Source organism: Diadema setosum, chromosome 14 (genome assembly GCF_964275005.1).
Source record: "Diadema setosum chromosome 14, eeDiaSeto1, whole genome shotgun sequence".
NCBI lineage: Eukaryota > Metazoa > Echinodermata > Echinoidea > Diadematoida > Diadematidae > Diadema > Diadema setosum.
In genome coordinates this window covers 13,788,167-13,807,962 of record NC_092698.1, presented here as the reverse complement: position 1 = coordinate 13,807,962, position 19,796 = coordinate 13,788,167, and the positions used below count along the sequence as shown (strand labels likewise).

At 39.1% G+C, this 19,796-nt stretch overlaps 1 protein-coding gene across 1 annotated transcript in view; it reads right to left on the bottom strand.

Moving 5' to 3' along the window:
- LOC140238035 (uncharacterized) overlaps nucleotides 1-19,796 on the bottom strand; it is a 32,233-nt gene continuing 12,437 nt past the window's right edge. Inside the window, exons 3-5 of the mRNA XM_072317961.1 lie at nucleotides 3,040-3,390; nucleotides 2,378-2,477; nucleotides 1-1,002 (exon numbers count right to left, since the gene is read on the bottom strand). Coding sequence (XP_072174062.1) covers nucleotides 357-1,002; nucleotides 2,378-2,477; nucleotides 3,040-3,346 — 1,053 coding nt within the window. The 5' untranslated portion in view covers nucleotides 3,347-3,390 and the 3' untranslated portion in view covers nucleotides 1-356. The remainder of the gene's footprint in view (nucleotides 1,003-2,377; nucleotides 2,478-3,039; nucleotides 3,391-19,796) is intronic.

Genomic DNA, 19,796 nt, shown 5'->3' with positions numbered 1-19,796 from the left:
TTTTTTTTTTCTTTTGCTATATCACTCAATGTGAACAATAAATGTAGGTGTTAAAGTTGAGAATGCGAGACGGGAAGAATAAAGAAGCTGTGGAAGTGTTACGGTAAAGGAAGGCAATCAATGCTACAGAGGAGTCGTTCATACACTCAAATTGCAGAAAGCAGAGAGCGACAGCACGACATTAGGCCGCAAAGCGTAGAAGTGATTCTGAACTGGCAATCAATTGGAAATGCACGCGTGAATCCTTATCATCGACTTCTCTGCAACTCATCATCTTGCCACGACATATCCATTGTTGCTGCTCCTTTTATACAAGCACATGGACGTAAGCAAATGCTACAGAAAAGCCAAGCACATTAAGCCACTCCCACTTCTACGCTATCCACCGAATCGCTGTGAAACAAAGGAGTTGATGAATCGGGTCTTTTGATCGCTCGTCTGTCAGAAGGCCGGGTGCCAACGAGGCTTTTGGCGGGAAAACGACGCGAGGGTAAAATTTCCAACTGGGTCGGCTCCTTACTCGTCCTTTCACCCACCTCGTCTAATGTTGATAATTTATCATTGTGGGTGGAATTGCTAAAGTTTTGCTCATCATCATCCAGTGACGGCGCCCGATGATAGTTTTTGTGATCAGCCGTTGTTGGGTGTGACATGTCTTTCCATTTGTCTCGCAATGCAGCGGCCTCGTGGTCCACGAGAGGAGCGGTGGAATCGTGCCGGCTCACCGGGCGAGCGACCCTCTTCGGTGAACCGTTGTTCACGACGGTCGCAGTTACTTTCTTCAGCATGGGAAATCGTTGCCGGGTTGCTGGAGGTTCTGGATCCGGAGGTGCGGCGGTCTTGGGGGACTGGGAGACGGCCGCCTCTTGGCTGATGGGGTCCATAGGCACCAGGGGAAAGTTACTTGTGCTGCTTTCTTGCGGAGCCACTGTGGGCACCTCCCGCGGGCCCTCGCCCGTTTCGCATCCCTCGGTCTCTGGCCGCTGAGGAAAACTGTAACTTCTGCGAAACAACAATGCACAATAAAAATAATTTGACGATTTCTTTTTCCCTCATAATAATCAAGTAAATTCCAGACCATGATTACTTGGAAAACACGGCTTATATCATGATAAACATCTTAAAAATTATAAGACATATAGTGTGACCGGATGATAATATTAGAGAAGTATAAAACCAACTTGAAAATTACAATAGTTTACAAAGCACAGGTTGCATAGTGACTCGGAGAAGTTTCAAATCAAATCTCACGCCACTCTGTATCTATCATTCTACTTCTACGTTGTGTTTAGCCACTTGGTAGTCCGTTTGCCTCATTTACAGACAGAATTCAGTCGAGAATAATGGGAAGAAGGATGATGTGAATAGGGTGAAGATGAAGGAATATAAGTAAGACAGGAATGCGATAGACAGTGTAGGGAGTATTGGACTGTATCCAGACTGATCTTATGGAATTCATTTAACAAGAACTGAAAAATTATTGATACGGATGGGTCCTCTTTCCTACGTCATTTAAAATGGGTCTCAAGTCTATGCTCAAATTGACTTTGATTTAGAAAATACAGTAAGACAGACAAAAGAGAGGCAGCATCATCGCAATGCCACGAAATGTAGTTTACACTTTCACATGCTTCCATAGAAATGTGTGGAGATAATCACGTGGTGATGCTATCAGTGGCTGAAAACTTTCCTATTAAGTGTGTGCATAAAATATCAAGAGATTGTATGTTTCTGGGCCCAAAATTCAGCACCTATAGCTCATCATCTTTGCTTGGTCATTGTAAAATGTCGCGAGAATTAGGCACAAACTGCGCAAGAAAGTTTCTTGGCCTCATTGTCGGAACACATTCAAATAAAAACTTCTCCAATATTGTTGGACTTAGCCATTTTTCGCAAATTATTCGCCTGCTCAGTAAAAATACCCCTCAGTCACTGTCAATGCGACATAATGGATTAGTCTACCTTGCTTGACGAAACAATTTATGGAACTCATGTTCACACAAAGAGTGACCCTGCGCAGGTGACTAGAATGGCATGTCAATTTACACTCGGGAAAGCATTCATCTGGTTGTTTTACATTGAATGCATTAACAAACCTTTTCTGCGAGATATCAGGGAGGTGATCTCACAATTCTCACCTCCCTGCAGATAAAAGCTTTAATGACCACTTTGTTGCTGTCACGTAGGCGTCATGGCAAGCAGCATAATCAGGACATTTCATAACCGATGCTTTATCTTAGTGAACTTACAATCCAACATGCCCAATATCACAAATGACCTTTAACTTTCCTTGCTCATTTATTATGCGGTAAGTGGGATTACGAACTTGAGTTTTGGAACATGGAGTGGCGCTCCCGTGTGATGGCGCCCTACTTACGTTTTCTTCTTCTTTCTTCTGACGAGGCAGACCAGGATACAGATGAGAAGGACGGCGAACACAAGGGAGACACTGGCTGCTACCAGTATCCTGATGGTAGCTGGTAAAATGACATCAACAAAGGTAGTTAGAGCTGATGACATGGATATAAGATAACTATGGAGCATAAACATGATAATCATCCAAACGCTGTTATCACTCGCCAAGCAAACTTGTCAATTACCTCATAATGATAAACACAAAACACAAACACGCGAACATGCATACCCACACGCATTTACAACTGTAACCGCCTCGAACGAATGAAGTAACTAGTTTCGCCATATTCACACATACTTCACTATCTTTATACACAAACATGCCGCAATTTATGCATATCTAAGTATGTTATGATTTAATTTGGAGGTCTCTTCGGATGAAATGTTGGTAATAGGTTTAATTTTCTAAACTAATAAATCAATAATAATAAATAAGAATGAAGAAATACATAGGGTCTACAGAATAAAGACTACTCCACCAAAAAAGCAACAAAACAATCAAACATGTCAATTACAAATTCCAAGAATGTGCTTGTGGGTTTTTTATTTCCAGTGGAGACTGACTAACAAAACCTAGAACAGCTAAAATAAAAACAATCAGCATTCTCTCTTTCATCACCATACCTGATCTCTCGGCAAACCACGCTCGTGTCTTGTTGTTCGTCTCGGGGTCTACGGGTACGACTGGCGGCGATGCAGTCTCGGCTGTGTACTCGTATTCCACAGTACGCCCTCTGGTGGTCAGGACTGAATAGACCGACTTCGTCTCGCCAGCGATCGTCGAGGGCGCCACAGTGGAAACATCGGTCACGGTGGTGTTAAAAAGGTCAAACTTGGGCAAGGTTGGGAAGCGGTCAAGTCGACATCGGCAGGAATCGAGCGACAGGTTCCCAGTGGTTCCCCGCCAGCACGTCCGACAGCTACTGAACATCGTCTTGGTAGACCAGAACTGGTATCGTTGATGAATTCAAACAGCTGTAAAAGAGTGTACACGAGAAGGAGTAAAGAAAGAGTGAGGCAAAATAGAAAGACATTGATTAGAGAGAATGAGAGGGGAAAGAAGCCTTCTTATCTTGTTTCCATTTTACCTAGTTTGAAGCCATTATCGAGATAATTCCAACTTTGGCTGCTGATGGTGATTGTTACTGGAACGTTTTATGCCAGTCGCGCAATATGTTATTTGAGAGAACATCTTTGCATTATAGATCTCTTTTCCCCAGAGCTTTGCTCAATCGTTTTCACGACTCTCCAAGAGGATTGACCATCAGCCAACGGTTTAGGACTTTTTTTCTCTTCCCTACAGTTTAATTTCTCTTCGACTTACATCTTGCCTCCTTTTTCCTCTATAAATATACTCTCCTCACAACCCAACGGTCCTTTTTCACACCAACATCACCAGTTTTCAGTTGTTTACAGGAACTAATGGTATTTCTTAGTTCTCTTCCATTTCAGGGCTACTTAATTGTCTCCTCTCCCACATTCCTCTTTCGCAGAGTCCATTTCAATACTAAACTTTTAATGATTATTTCTTCTTCTTCGATTCCGCGCTCCATTGTCAGCATTCGATCTCTATTGCTTGCCGGCTTCGTTTTCTCGCTTCGTTTTGTGATACATCGTTCGCCATTACACACCTTCCATTAGTTTTCTCTCTCTTATCTCCAAGATTTCCCAACCTTCTCCTTCCCCCTCTCCTCCCTCCTTTCTGTTTCATCTTTCTCCTCCCACTGACTTCCAAACCCTTTACCCGATTCTCACTCTATTCTTCCTTTACAACTGTCCCTGTCGCCTATATCTTCCCGTCTCTTCAACGTCCAAGCTCACAGCAGCGGGTCTAGGGCAATTATCCCTAATTACCCCGGACCCTTCCCCTGGCCCTAATCCTAATCCTAATTCTGAACCTTACCCTACACTCTAAAAACACAAATGTTGAATTAGCATTTAAAAGGGCCGAGGAGTGACAACATTTTCAAAGTGTTGGTTTTCCTGCTAGATTCAACATTCAAAATGTTATCTTAAAAGTTGGATGCAACACTTTAAAAATGCTGTCACTCCTCGGCCCTTTTAAATGATGATTCAACATTTGCGTTTTTAGAGTGTAACCCAAACTCTAAACTTAACCCTAACCCTAATCTTTACTCTAACAACCTTACAACTAACCAGTATTTAGCCGGGGATTATTGCCCTCTGGGGGTAATCATTGCCCGGATACGCACAGCCAGCAGCCCTTCGACCCTGTCCAATATTCTTTCCATTTATACACACTCCCGATCTCGCTTACCTCTTGTACTCTCCTCTTTCTAGGGTCTTCTCTCGACAGTCCTTCCATACACTCCTGTAGTTATCATACAACTGATCTCTCTCTCTCTAGTGATCAGGGCTACATACACATTAGTGTTTCCGTAAACCTCTCTTCCTCTTCGTTTCATATTGCAGAATCGAGAGCATTCATTCTTGGAATACACGTAGGACACTTGTAATTGCAGGAAATGACGTGAGATACCTCAAGTATAATTGGGACTGTGTTTATCACAGCACATAATTATTTCAAGCCCACAAGATGCTCCTTCTCTGAAACAGAGTACTCCTATCACGTACAGAAAGGACAAGTATAGGGTCTTTCAATATATTTATCCCTTAATGTATTCATTACATTCTGCGCAGTCAAATGATTGCATATTTTTGGATCACTGTCTCATTTTGTGCTTGCTATCGCACATTACAACGTTAATTGGGTCATTAATACAGTTTTGATGGCCATATTAATTACATGTAATTAGAAAGTTCCTACTGACACAACTGAACGGTAATTCTACAGTTCTTAGAACGTATCAACTTCTTGTACTTTCGACGTGAGTAATGCATGATAATGGCGTGATGATACCGGCGTGTAGCATGTAAAGTAACTGGATAATTACTATAATCATTAGGCTTTTTCTGTCGAATTTCTATCATCCTTGGGCCCCCTTCAAAATATCTGCAAACTGCACTAAATGAACCACTAAATGTGATCTGGAAAGAAAGAAAGAAGAAGAGAAAAAACCTCATACATACACTCAAGTGTATATGCGAGCATAAATACCGCTTGTCGACTCTAACATATTAACACTTAAAGGGGGAAATCCAGTCCAAATATAAGTTAGTCTGATAAGAAAGAGTAAAATATTACGAGTTCAACGGTATAATTTTGATCGAAATCGGATGAAAACTAAGGAAGTTATGACATTTTGAAGTTTCGCTATTTATTGGGGAAACAGTTCTTAAACAGTCAATATGAATATGCAAACGGCAAAGTGAGCATGTCATTCCCTCACAACTTACCATTTATAGTTTGTACAAAAAATTTTGAAATTTCCAGTTTTTCATTCAAAACGCAATTATGCCCGAGGCTCAAATCCTCGTATATCTAACTGATCACTATTCTGAAGTTATTCAACTGGGAATAACATCATGTTTCAGACTTTACTGACAGAAACAATGAATTTTCGTCATTTTTTGTATAATGGAAAATTGTGAGTGTATGACATGGTTACTTCACTCATTTGCATATTCATATCCATTGTACAAGACCTGTTTTGCGGAAATTAGCAAAACTTCAAAATGTCATAACTTCCTTATTTTTCATCCGATTCCAGTCAAATCTTTACCGTTGAACTCGTAAGATTTTACTCTTTTTTTTTTAATCAGACTAACTTATATTAACTGGACTGGATTTCCTCTGTAAGCATTCAAGTGTACGATGCAATAATGTGGCTAGTATTAAGGAAGACAAGAAGAAACAATCAAAGTATTGTTACTTCTCTGATGACTGGCTATCTGCCGTTTATTTACTGTTTTTCTAAGTAAAACATCTTATATCGCTTGTATTTGAATGCGATGAGGTTTTGATACGGAAATCAAAACATGAAGAAATTATAGAGCATGCAAGTGTAAAGTGCATACCAAAGATCACTTTTGACATTTCCATCATTCTTCGATGGTCACGAAAGACAATAACATGCATCTTCTGACGAATTTCCCTTTTTCTGTATATCATTGATAATGCATTGATAAAGCCCATGAGTTGTAAGGAGAAGACTACAATTATCAAAATTGCCGGATATAATTTTCCCATAATGCTGCAATAATTATCTCTAGTATGTTTACTATAATAGAGAGACACGGAAATGCGAAATTTCATAGCCCGAAAGATTCGAACATCGGGTGTTTTTCTTTTTCCTTTTTTTTTCGTCGAAATCATGACGGATATAATGCATATTCCTTCTTTAAATAAGCAAAACAAACAAACAAACAAACAAACAAAAACTACGAACATGAGAAGGCGATGAGGAAATTAACTGCACGATGTAAATCTTGGACTGTTACAACCAACTCCTCAGCATTGTGTTATATCATAATAATGATACGTTAGTCAAGTACCAGTTAGAGGCTGAATAAACATCACGTGATTTTTTAAAGACCACGTGATTATTATTTGCTGTGTTCTCACATTGGAAGAAATTTTTTCTTGAAAACAGTTTGCAAAATATATCACAAAGAGACTGATGATTTGCGACGTGTGGGAAATGTGCCATTGAAGAAAGCAGCAGGAATTACTTTGGGTTTGTTTGTTCGTGCGTTGTTGGTTGGTTAGTTGGGACGTTGGCTAGAACTTTTTTTTTTTTGGGGGGGGGTAATGAAGACAAAAACACGCAGAATTCAGGTTGAGTCACTTTTTAAATAGGTCTGCTTTAACTCAAGATATTTATTGTATGGCAAACGATAACTTTACTTGATGTTGAGGCATACATACACTCGGAATTCAGGATTTGAAATGCTATTTTCGGGTGACTGAGTAGCTCAATAGCGTTTCAAACGGTTCGTCAATATGATGTGCCCCTGCGATTGGTGAAAGGGATGGTACAGTTTTGGTTGAGATAGGGCTTTAGGTTTCAAACGTGTTTTGTTTTTTGTTTTGTTTTTTGATAACGATTTTTTTTTTTTTTAGATAATGAAGAAACTTTTATGTAACATTAAAGAGCATATACTTCTAAAAGGAATCCAAAGTTTATTTGATGAAAATTGGTATTGAAATGACTGAGATATCCCAAACAAAGCGATCCTAATAAAGGGTGGGACCCATCTTTTATTAGGATCGCTTTGCTTTACTCTGTTTTTGAAAATCTCAAACATTTCAAAATCGGTTTTCACCCAATAAAGTTTGAATTCCTCTTAGAATTGTATGCTCTTAAACATTTCATAAAGTGGTTTCTAAGTACAGTGTATCTTGCAAAAAGTTAAAAGCTGAATACTCACATACTATACCATCCCTTGAAGGTACATGTATAAAGGTCAGGTGCTTGAGTGTTCTCAAAATCGTGACAGGTAAGTGTCTCCAAATCAAGTTAATATCCCATGAGGCACAAAATGCTCCCAGCGCAATCACTTTCAGAGACTCCAACTCTCCCGTTTTCGACAGGAGATCTCCCGCCGAAAACCCATTTTTGCAAAATCTCCCGTTCTCCCGTTTGAGATTTAATTTCTCCCGCCCTGGCTCAATGTCTCCCGTTAGAAAGGATTTCTCACTATCGTATGTTGCAAAAAAATAGCCTTAGATAGCACCAGAGAGCATCTATAACCCTAGGAACTTCGCGCTTCGTACACATAAACTTGGAGTCTCCCGTTTGCTAGGGGTTTCAGGCGGGAGAATCTCCAGATCAGAAGGTACTTGGGGTTGGAGTCTCTGCACTTTGAATCCATCGCAACACACATCTACCACTACATCCGTTAATGTAAACAGGGGCAGTGACTTCCAATGCTCAAGACTCGAGGCAGGGTTCCAAGCAATAGCGCACGATTCAAAGGTGATCTGAAACAAAACTTCACCATGAATAGACCGTCTCTTGCAGTGTAGTCGGGATCCTATGCAACTAAAGAAAGCCCTGTCACACTGTCCAACACAGGGTAAATTATTAAATTGAACGCTGCAGTATCCAAGGCTGAGCTTGGAAATATCAAATGGAAGTAGGAAATTCAGAAAAAATGGCAATTAAATTTTTGGTAGGTCGTTTGCGTCGTATTTCTATATTCCCTTTCTTTTTTAGATGTCATGTCTTTGTCAAAACTAATTATAGAAAACTTCGGCCAAATAACAATGCTCTTTAATTTATTACTGACTACAAGTGCAGCGGAAAGATAACGTAGTAACGCACATCTGATTCGTGAAAAACATTATGCATGTCAGTTATATCCCACGGCTAGGAATGCGTTCCTGCTGATGTATAAAGAACATTCGACGGAGCTGTAGTCAAATAAGTGCACCTTAGAGGAAGAGGGAGAGTATAGGGGGAAGCCGTTTCAAACTCGGACAATGTGTGTATGTGTGTGTGAGCGTGTGTGTATCTAACAAATGACGACAGCAGTTTCTATATATAGATCATGATCATGTACCCTGCATGGACGTAGAGGACACTCCAATCGATGAAACATGATATCAAGGACAAGCTTATAAGTGCTCTCGATTCCATATGATTCCATCTCGTTATTGTAGTCTATGCCTTCTCCTACATGCATGCATGAAGAGAGTATCCACAGGAGCTACACCTGAGCACCACTGTACAAGGCTGCGGAACAGGTAGCAAGGTTTTTGATAGCCTCTAATTAAGGCGTCGTGGCTTAGGTTTACAACTGAGGTCCTTTGTATTCACAGGGAGGTAAGACCTCCCTGGTTTTCACTATTGCGTCATGGAGGCAAGCTTTTCTTTCAAAGAGTATCTATTCTCAAATATAGAGTGCGTCTGAGAAAAAAAAAAAAGAATCCTAAAACAAAGGCTTGTTGTGATGAAGGGTATGGGCCCGGCCGTATGTTTGTAAAAAAGAAAGAAAGAAAATAATACATGTTCAAAACTTAACTTGACTTATGCTCTTTCGATTTAAGCAAACTTTTATTCATGTATCTCTGAGTACCATGACTTTGAAAATTTGAATGTCAAAAACCATTTGCTACACGTTTTCGCTTAGACAATCCGCACACCAGGAAAGTAAAGAGATGGACACTGAATCTTCCCAGTCCCAGAAAAAAAAAGCAACGAACAAGCAACAACAATATCAACAACAGAACCCTAAATAAAGGCTTATTGGCGTATGGCTTACACTCGAGCACATTCAAAAAAGAAAGAGATAGACACTTCTAGGGTTTATTTATCTTCAAGGGATTGTGAAAAAGATTTGTTACATAATTATTGTGAATTATGAGTTATGCCCCAACACCTTCAACATGACCACCTTCCCTGTCGTTGCAAAGTCCACATGTCCTCTATCAACATATCAGCGACAACACCCCTCACCATCAATGAATGGGTCTCATTATCTTATCATCACTGCCCTTGTGACTATTATCCTCATCATTACCACAATCAATTTTTTTTTTTTTAAGTCTGCTTAAAGAACCAAGGCAGCTTGATTTTTATTGTTAGTGTCCAGCACATCGTCTACAGTTCTGGTAGATTTCGATCATAACTATAACAGTCATACACTAAAGCCTTAAATCACCTCGGCAATATTGTCTACGCCCAAAACTGATAGGGAGAAAAGATTTTCCTTTCGCTCTACACGGTCCTTCATCTTGATGGCCGGAACACTACTCATCGCAGGAAGATGTGAGAGAGCCTCTCTACCATCGCCATGCTTTAAGACAACGTCAGACGAGCTAGAGAGTTAACCTCCGCCCATCTGCCTGATACCAAGATAACGTTATATTTTACCCAATTGATGTCCAGGGGGACCGAGGAGCGTGTGTAACACCACATATCATATGAACAGATCTATGCAAATAAGCAGCTGCTATTTAAACAGACATGCGATGAAAGACATGAGGGACGGAGAGACATGTACACTCACTGCACAGCATTCAGGAGACGACGAGGCCTTAATTATGGTTAACTAAAGATACTGTTTACCACTGGGAGCAGTTCACATTTGATGCATATGTGTAGGTCAGATAACGTTTTACTGTATCACAAAACATTATACCATATAAAAAAAAATCGAAATAAAGCCTAGAATAAAAGGAGATATCACTCTTTTTCTCAATAAACCATAACTGTAGACGGTTTATTCTAGAAACAATACTTGTTCACATTTTGTATTTAACAATATCTAACATTGATAATAGGCCTAACTGATTAACATTTTTCATTGGTTGTTTCTATCACTAGCTAAAGCTGGGTCTTTGTTTCATCTGCAAATGGTAAATGCTACTTTTAATTCAGGCTGAAACCGCACAATAAGGTACTAGCCCACATTTGCAAACCCACGAAAATCAAAACTGCATAAAACAGGTCCAATATGACTTCAAGTACAAGTTATAACAGTAACATACCTCACCTGTTGCTCTTTGTCTATACCATTCGATAAAAGAGAGAAAATCATCGTTTTAAAATCAATCAAACCGGGTCAACCCGACCCAAAACCGAATTACGAGCGCGGGCTAGCTACGTACTAACTGCGATCAGCCCCAACGTGCAGCCTTGGGACTGTGCCGTTTTCGCATTCAGATCGAGGAGTTGTACAAAACGGGTGCCGTTTCGGCGCTATATTTCCTTAATTTTTCAACAAAAACTACTAGGGATACTTACATGGGTCGATTAAACCTAAATGATTAATTTCGGCGACTGTTTGATGCATTTCATTGCTTACGATGCAGAAAATGTTGTCTTATAACGCGAATATCTTCAGCTCACCGATGCTCACTGAAACTCACAATCACTTGCACAGGCGCACAGCATGCATGCAGTGCAGTGCATTGAGAGTATGCGTAATGCGTACTAATGGATATAGCAGCAAGTCTCTCCACTGTTGCACTAGGGCAGGCCGCTTATTACTCCTAAAAAAATGTCGAAAATTTTGCAGTTTCTAGATAAATGGGTGAGAAAAACAAAGTCGAAAAGGTAATGTATTAATTGTCACTGTGTTTATGATAGATATTTAGCCGTGCTTTATTTGTGAAGTCGCCGTGAATGTGGCAGTGATTTTTGCTCCCGCTCAGCTGCGAGGTAGCCGCCAGGACCGCGCCTTGCGGCGCGGTCTCCGGGCGGGGCTAGCTACTAGTCCGTACATATAACTTACACAATGTATCGCATGCAAGTAGTACGTACGTGGACCGGAGCTAGCGAGCGTTATACGCATGCATACGGTGCATTTTCATTTATTTTTATGAAAGTAATGGACTAATTGGAACGAAATTTTGCACAGGTGTTACTGCAAACATACCCAAACTCCACGCTAACTATGAGACCAATTGCTGCAGGTTTACAAATGTGGGCTACCAGGGCTAGTACCTTTAAGACTCGTGATTTATTTTTCATTGCAATTATTTATTTTCATTTTCAACACAGAATAAAAGTGTAATACCATTAAAAAAAGATAAGTTGTGCTTTCTCCCTTAAAAAAAAAGAAGAAAACATAGGCCAATAATAGTTCAAGTCTGCACGCAGGAAGGAGTATAATATGCGGTTATGGCCGTCGCCCACTAATATCTCAATACTGTACACCTCTGTACAATATATTTCCCTAATATATTATCCATAAGAAATGATTTACGGCAGCCATCCTGCTTATGTTGGCATCCACACGTATGTATAATGTTCGACAACGGAGATGTCGGGGCGGGGTAATATACGCGGGAGACTGCCCAATACATCCACACGCATCGCTCTCAGTTTACTTTTGTTTATACAAGCTCACGAGGATGCGGCTTAAAGGGAAATTACGGTCATGTTAAAAGAAAAATAGTCTGATTAAAAAGAAAAAAAAAATCCGCATGCACACTGGTGATGATTTTATCAGAATCGGTTGAGAATTTAGGAAGTTATGAAATTAGAAGTTTCGCTTATTTTTGCAAAACATTTCTCGAACAGTCAATATGAATATGCAAATAAGAAAATTGAAGATGTCATCCCCTCACAGCTTGCCATATATAGGCCTATTGGTGCTGTTGTTTTAAATAGAAAAAGAAAAGAAGAGAAAAACATAGGCCTACCTTGCACACAAAATCTTGAAATTTCCAGTTCTTTGCTGCATACATTATGCTCCAGTCTAAAATTCGGATATATCTGAGTGATCATTATCATTATACCGAAATTATTCGGCAACGAGTAATATCATGTTTTACATCTATTTAGCAAAAAAAAAAAAAAAAAGGAATGATTTTTTGTCAATTTCTTCTACACGTTCAATGGAAAATTGTGAGGTGATGACATTATTAGCTAATTCATATGCGTATTCTTATTGATCAAGATCTGCTGTGCAAAATTTAGTGAAACTTATCACAATTTCACAACTTCTCTATAATTTTTATCCGATTATTCTTTTCAAATTGTCAAAGTTTAGCTCGTAAAAATTTACTTTTCCTTTTCAGACAAACTTTTTTTTTTCAAATATATGACTGGGCTGGAATTCCCTTTCAAAAGAGAAATTCCACACTCCCGTGTCCAAGCTGGCTTTGATGCATATGCATATAGAGTGAAGTGAATTTAAGTGCTATTCTACACTGTGTTTGCCTTGAACGAATAGAGTAAAATCAAAGGTAAATACGGAAAGAAGTTTCAATAAAATGGGACCTAAACTCCAAAAGCTATAAAGTATGATGGGATTTCGAATTTCCCTACGTTTTCCCATTATTATCAGTTAAACCAGTCTGTAGCCACATAATCGCATAGGCAGAGGTGATGACGTCATCATGTCACAAGTCTTCCAATCAGCTGAACCTGAACCTTTATTAAATTCTTTTTGTGACATGAAATCAATATGAATAAGATGATAAGATACTCTCTTATTGCAGTCTTGTATTGAATTTAACTGAATTGATTTGAACTGAATTTTTCTCATATTTCACAAGAAAATCCAATACAATACATAAACAACAAAAAAATCAAAAGCATCATGATCACATTATTGTAACGCAAAACACAAACGAAAAAAAAAAAAACACGCATTGCTACAAAACTAAATACAATGACATCAGGTGAATCGACAACACAAAGCTATCTGTGAGTAAATGATGGAATAAAATGATTAGGTCTCTTACGAAAAAAAAAAAACAACAACAACAACAAACCAAGAAGTGGAACATGATGGAATCGACTGAAAGCAATGCTTGTAAGTACTAGTTGGTTCCTAACGTATTAACCTAAAAAGCAACGTTGACTATAATTGTGAAACAGGATGTAGCTGCTACATTATTGACAGAACACAATTTTAATACTTAATTTGTCAAAAGCACCAACAAGAGTTTCAGTGAAAACATGTGAAACTTCAAGATCCGATAACTTTCTGAATTCAAGTCTGATTTGCTCAACAAGTTATCATTCTATTCAACCGATATATCGAAGTCAAATAACCGTTTCTCGCGACGAGTTCTTTATGGTTGTTGTTGTTGGGTGGTTTTGGGGTTTTTTTGCGTTGCTATATCAATGTCAACTTGTACACGATGTGTAATCGCACTTGCGGCGGCTACGACAGTGAGAGCATAATGATAGATTTTTAACCTGATAAAAAGAAAACACTTCTATAAGGATATGGAATCCAATAGTAATCGCCCATGGAATAGGCACATTACATGCAACACGTATGTGATGATGACGATGTCTTTTTCCCGCTGACTTACAAGCAAACATTTCCTAATAATCTTTTTTTTTTTCCTGAAATGGTTAAGAGTAAAAAAAGAAAGAAAGAAATCATCCTTCCTTCTATAAATTTTTATCATAACAATTATCACTTATCACTGTTTACAATAAAGGGGCCTTTACAGTAGGATGAGAATGAGTTGCAGAATCACTGATCAGAAAATGACTTCTTAATATTGATCATAATTTACATTTCAACCGGGGTTATGAGGCGAAGTCATTGTCACCGTGCATAGCCTCCTTGCATAATAGATACTCTCTTGATGATAAATGAATAACTTGTATTTCTACAACTGCATGTCACGTTACTGAGCTTTTTTTTCCAGTGATTATTTATTATGACTCATCGATTTCATTATATCACATTCATTTCCACGAAATTTCTCACGAAAACAGACACACAAAACAAAAGACTATAGTGATGATGAGATAACAAGATAGACCGCAAACATATGGAATATTATATAGCGTCACAACAACCACAATGCATTTTTATGTCCAATGCCTATATCATGTATTAGACTGCAACAAAAGGAAAGCTGGAAGGTGCTGAATCACCTTTGGATAACCCGGACAGCAGGAGAATAACTTGATTCGTTTTCTAAACTCTTATAAGCATGATATTGCCATCACGTACTGTGACATGAAAACCCCACATAATTCAAGTTTTGAGAGGTTATCCAATAGAGGGTGAGTCAAGCGAGCTCTTAATGTCATTATTATTATTATTATCATTATTATTATTATTAGTAGTAGTAGTAGTAGTAGTAGTAGTAGTAGTAGTAGTAGTATTATCATTATTATTATCATTATTATCATTATTATTATTATTATTATTATTATTATTATTATTATTATTATTATTATTATTATTATTACTTATTCGGCAATTCAACATACAAAAGGACATAGAATACAAACAGAAAATCGTATTACATGATACAAAAATTGTGGTGATTCCAGGTGCATGCAGCTGGTTGCCAGGGGAGGAAAAGACAAATAGAATTCAAGTTCAAGATTATCACCAATCTCGAAACAATTTTCCCCCGGTTATATCACATGCCTAAACACGTGAGTCGGATCAGTTCCCACAAATCAGAGAATGAGAATTCTTTGAGGGTTTTTTTTTTTTCAAATCCTGCACACTTCAGTATTGCGCAATTAAACTAGATCCAACTTGATTCTTCTTTTTTTTTCGTGTTTACTGTTAAGTAAGGTTTTCCCCACGTTTCTTTACTTTTTCTTTCATTTTAGTCCTCAGATCATTTTCACACACTCTGTGAATCGAAAGAGTTGGGGAAAAGAGGCTATTCGGTGTGATTCACCCATTTATTTTCTGCACTGTGTATAAACTGAGGCATTTCCGCGTTCTCTGTCTATGACAATGATAACAATGAATGACCAAACCTTTTTCGCGTTAAAGGCCAACTTTAGGGGTAATTTCGGTTATCAAATTTCATTTTGTTTTCTAGGGGTTGTTTCTGAGAAAATGAAATGGAAGGATTGCTGCTGAAATTTGTTGTGAATAATCGAAGAACGAAAATTCGACTATCATAGGTCTACGCAATGACGCGGAAGAGTAAAATTGCTGTAACATTTTGGAATAGGTTGCAACCTATACGTATCATGCAAAATGCAAACATGGCTTTGAGTATGTGGGGCTATGTTCAGTAACACACACGCACACACACACACACAAACGAAGACATGCGCACATAATTTCATTCTAATCCTTTCTTTCATATACATTACTTGAAAGAAAATCGAACTTCTGCAAAATGTCCGTTTTCCTTGTATATCATACATTATGATAATTTATGGTTATAGCCCGCACTTGGGCGTGGCTGCCAGGATACCGTCATGTATGCTAAATCATCGTGGTCTGCTGTGTCGACCTCCATTTCGTGACCCCCCTTCAACTCTCCCCATAATACGAACAGCCATGCCAAGGACCGATAATGGATAGCGTATTGTTATTTATTCTGTCACCTTCGAGCCACTGAATGAATTCCTTTTTCTCACATCAGCTTTTCCGCCTTCCGCAATTACTAGTTACTCGCACAGCAGACGATACGCCAACTCCACTAGCTATTCCAATGGAACCACGCTCATGCCACTTATGCTGTAACCATGGCAACGAGTATTGGTATAGGATCGGGTGTGTCCTTTGTTTGCCTATGTGACAGATTTCGTCCGGAGGCTGTTGTGCTACGAGGTGAAGCGGATCGTGTAACGTACATCGACCGCTCTTTCATCGATGACGAATATGATATTTAAGGCATGGCATTCCATATCGGCTAGCTGGGAGCGGACAATGTTCCATTGTAATTTCTCCCTCTCTCCACCCTCCCCCAAAGAAAGAAAGAGTGAAGGGGAGTAATATCTGTAATGGAGAGAATAAATAGAGCACCAGAAACATAAGAATAACATAAACGTGCATTTAAACGGTATCGAAGTCACACTATGCAGTCCAGCGTTGATTCCTTCTCCCAAATGCAATGTCAATCACACTTTTGTTTTCTTTGTGCAGTTGGCGTCCCATGAAAATTGCGCGCGTATCTCCAACTTCAAGCAAGGGTGTACCAGTTTAGCCTATAATAGTCTACCGAGGGGACTTTGTAATAATCAATTTTATATCATTGCTATAGCACTTGTCATACACAAGTCGAGATACAGTAACTCGAGACATCGCCTTAAAATATTCAGATAGTTAATTGTTTATGAAAGGTCAACAGAGAATAGTTTACAACCTGCTCCTATCGGCAATAGGGAAATAATCATCTCATTTTATCCCGAGAGGAAAAGTTTAGAAAATAATGTAAGGTGATTGCGCAGCATCAAAAGGCAAAAAGACCCAGACCCTGTCAAGCAAAGGGCGGTGAGTTAGCTCAGTCGATAAAGCTTCTGCCTCAGGATCCAATGGACCCCGGTTCGATTATCGGGTTCCAGTGAGCAATGTTGTGTGTAATCATACCGTGCGTCGCCTCTATAGTAAGAGGCAAAATCACTGTCCCTCGGATAGGACATTTTACTGGAGGTCCCGTGTATTGTATGGGAGAGTCACAACTCATGCACGTACAAGATCCCGCTTCATTTAGTCATCGCAAAGAGCAGGGTGCGGTCGCCTAACATCCAACTGGACCCCACGGAAGACCAGCTATTGCAGCTGAATATGGGCTATCCAGCCATCTTCTCAGATGGAAATGAAAACAAACAAAACAAACAAACAAAGCGTTCTGATTAACATTTTTGAGAGTTAAGGAAAGAGGGGTCATTATTGGGCGAAGCAAGACTTTAGAACGGATATTGGCGTAAAAGTGCTCACACAGTGCGTGTTTAAGTCTGTCTGATTGAGCAGTAATATGATTTATCAGTTCGCTATTTACGTACAATAATACCTAGGCGGAGACTCACTTTACAGATAGATTGAGCTGAAGGTCAAACGACACTCCATATTAGAGTTACTATTGTTTCCATAGTGTAAGTATACAGTAGGTCTATGTAAAAAAAAGAGAAAAAGTACAATGTTGAGTTGTGTCTCTGCTCTATAATGTTGTCCCCTCCCGTCACCCCCACCCCCCCCCCCTCCCAGTATCGTGTACGGGTATAAAAGGGTTGGGGACTCTGTTTCATTTTCCATCTGAGAAGATGTCAAGATAGCCCATATTCTCCTGTATTCAGCTGGACTAGCTGGTCTTGTTTGTTTGATAGATACTTTATTTTCTACAAATCAGTATACATGTTACAATAATCATGAACATGTGGGAAACATACAAAGTATATTTAAAACAGAGTCGTTTGACTTGCATAAACAACGATATAAAAGGAAATTAATTATATAATATACAGTATGCATGTTTATGCAGCAGGGATTACAATAACAATTGTAGTTAAGAAGCGATTATGCAGAGGGCCACCATTGTAAGCATTGCTTAAAAAGATGGCCGGCCAAGGTAGGGACGTACTAGATTCGTAACAAAACAAATTCTGCTGCGAAGATAGCAGGGGGAAATAAACTGATGTGTGATGGTGGTGAATGTGCGTGCAAGTGCTTGAAAGTGCACAAGGGCATGCATAGGCTGGAATTTAGAATAATAGAACTGGTTTGCTGGAAGAGGGAACGATATGCGATGTTGCTATTGGGAGACCAACATTAGTCATATAAATTATTTGTTTTTAGTTCGTATTTGAAGTATACTGTAATAAAATGTGCTTCTTTAAGTTTGCTTTGAATGAAAACAAGGAGGCACACTGTTTCAACTCCTCCGGAAGAGTGTTCCATGCATCCGGACCGTGATGTCTGATCGACTTTTGAGCAAGTAAAAGCTTTGGATTATGGGAACGACGGGTAGGGTATGAGTGAATATGGTCATTGGTTACTAGGGCATTATGAAAAAATGGTAATAAATTTCGAGTGTGTTTATACATAAATATGGCAGTTAGGTATAAATGTGTATCATGGGCCATCTTCCATGGAGTCCACTTGTGTGAGGCGGGGAGAACAACATTTGCTTCTGCGACAATTGCTACGGTCTTATTTTCCCCAGGGACTTATGGTTAGGGTTATACAGGTTGTGATATCGTTTTAGGTTTAGTTTGATGAGAGGATTAGGATTAAGGTTCGGATTATGTTTGTGGGTAGAATTTATGTTTGGCTTAGCTTGCAGATATTTCATGGGAGCAATTGTCGCAGGAGCAAATATCATGGAACCGTGAGGCGGACCACTTCACTGGGTTCTGCGCCCTGCTCTTTGCGGCAAACCAGGGAGGTGAGCCTCACCTCCCTATAAAGATGAACGAAATGAAGCGGGATCTTTTACGTGCGTGTGAGTTATGACTCTCTCACGCACACCCGGGAGGTGAAAGAGAGATCCACCTCCCTGATGCGCACACGTGTGTCCAAACATTGGCAACTCATGTTTTGTGTAGTTTGGTTATGTTTGTGTATATATAGGCTCTCCTTTTCGGGGGACAGAGCATTTTTGCCTCTTATTATAGAGTTGGGCCTAATTGCTTAGCTCGACTCTTCGTTATTCGTTGTTGAATGGAATGAATTCTCATCACATAAAGGATAGAAATCTAGATATTGCACTGCAACCACTCCCTTTCCCTCTATCTGTTCTCTATCTGTATTCTTTTCACAATCATACACTTTTTTGTCAATCTTTAATTTTTCTTTCTTTTTCATATGAACAATAATATACAAATTAGTTACTTGCAAAAGAATACAAATTTCATTATGACGACATAAATTCCACATTGTCAATTTACGAATGAAAAGGAAAGAATTTTGTACATAAAAAAAAGGATAACGAAAAGGCAAACACATCAACACATCAAACAGAAGGGAACAAGGCACCCCCCCCCCAACCCAACCCCATGTCAGGTGTGAACCCTCTCACATTCTCACTCACTCAAATACGTACTTAAATCACCAAGTTACAGTGCTGATATTGCCAGGAAAGCATTAGTTATGGGTGTGTAGGAAGGTTAAAAAAAAGCATACAACCAACAACAAAAACACAAACTCTTACATCCTACAGACTGCCGTGCAGAATAATAAGAAATAAGCTCAATAAAATTACAACACTACACTTACACTCTCTAAATATTTAACTCTTCCCATTTCAATAAACGTAACCCTACTTTACAAGTTTTAGTTGCTAATTCCTTTTCCTGATCATTATAATCTGTAATCATCAGTAAAATTTCATTCGTTGA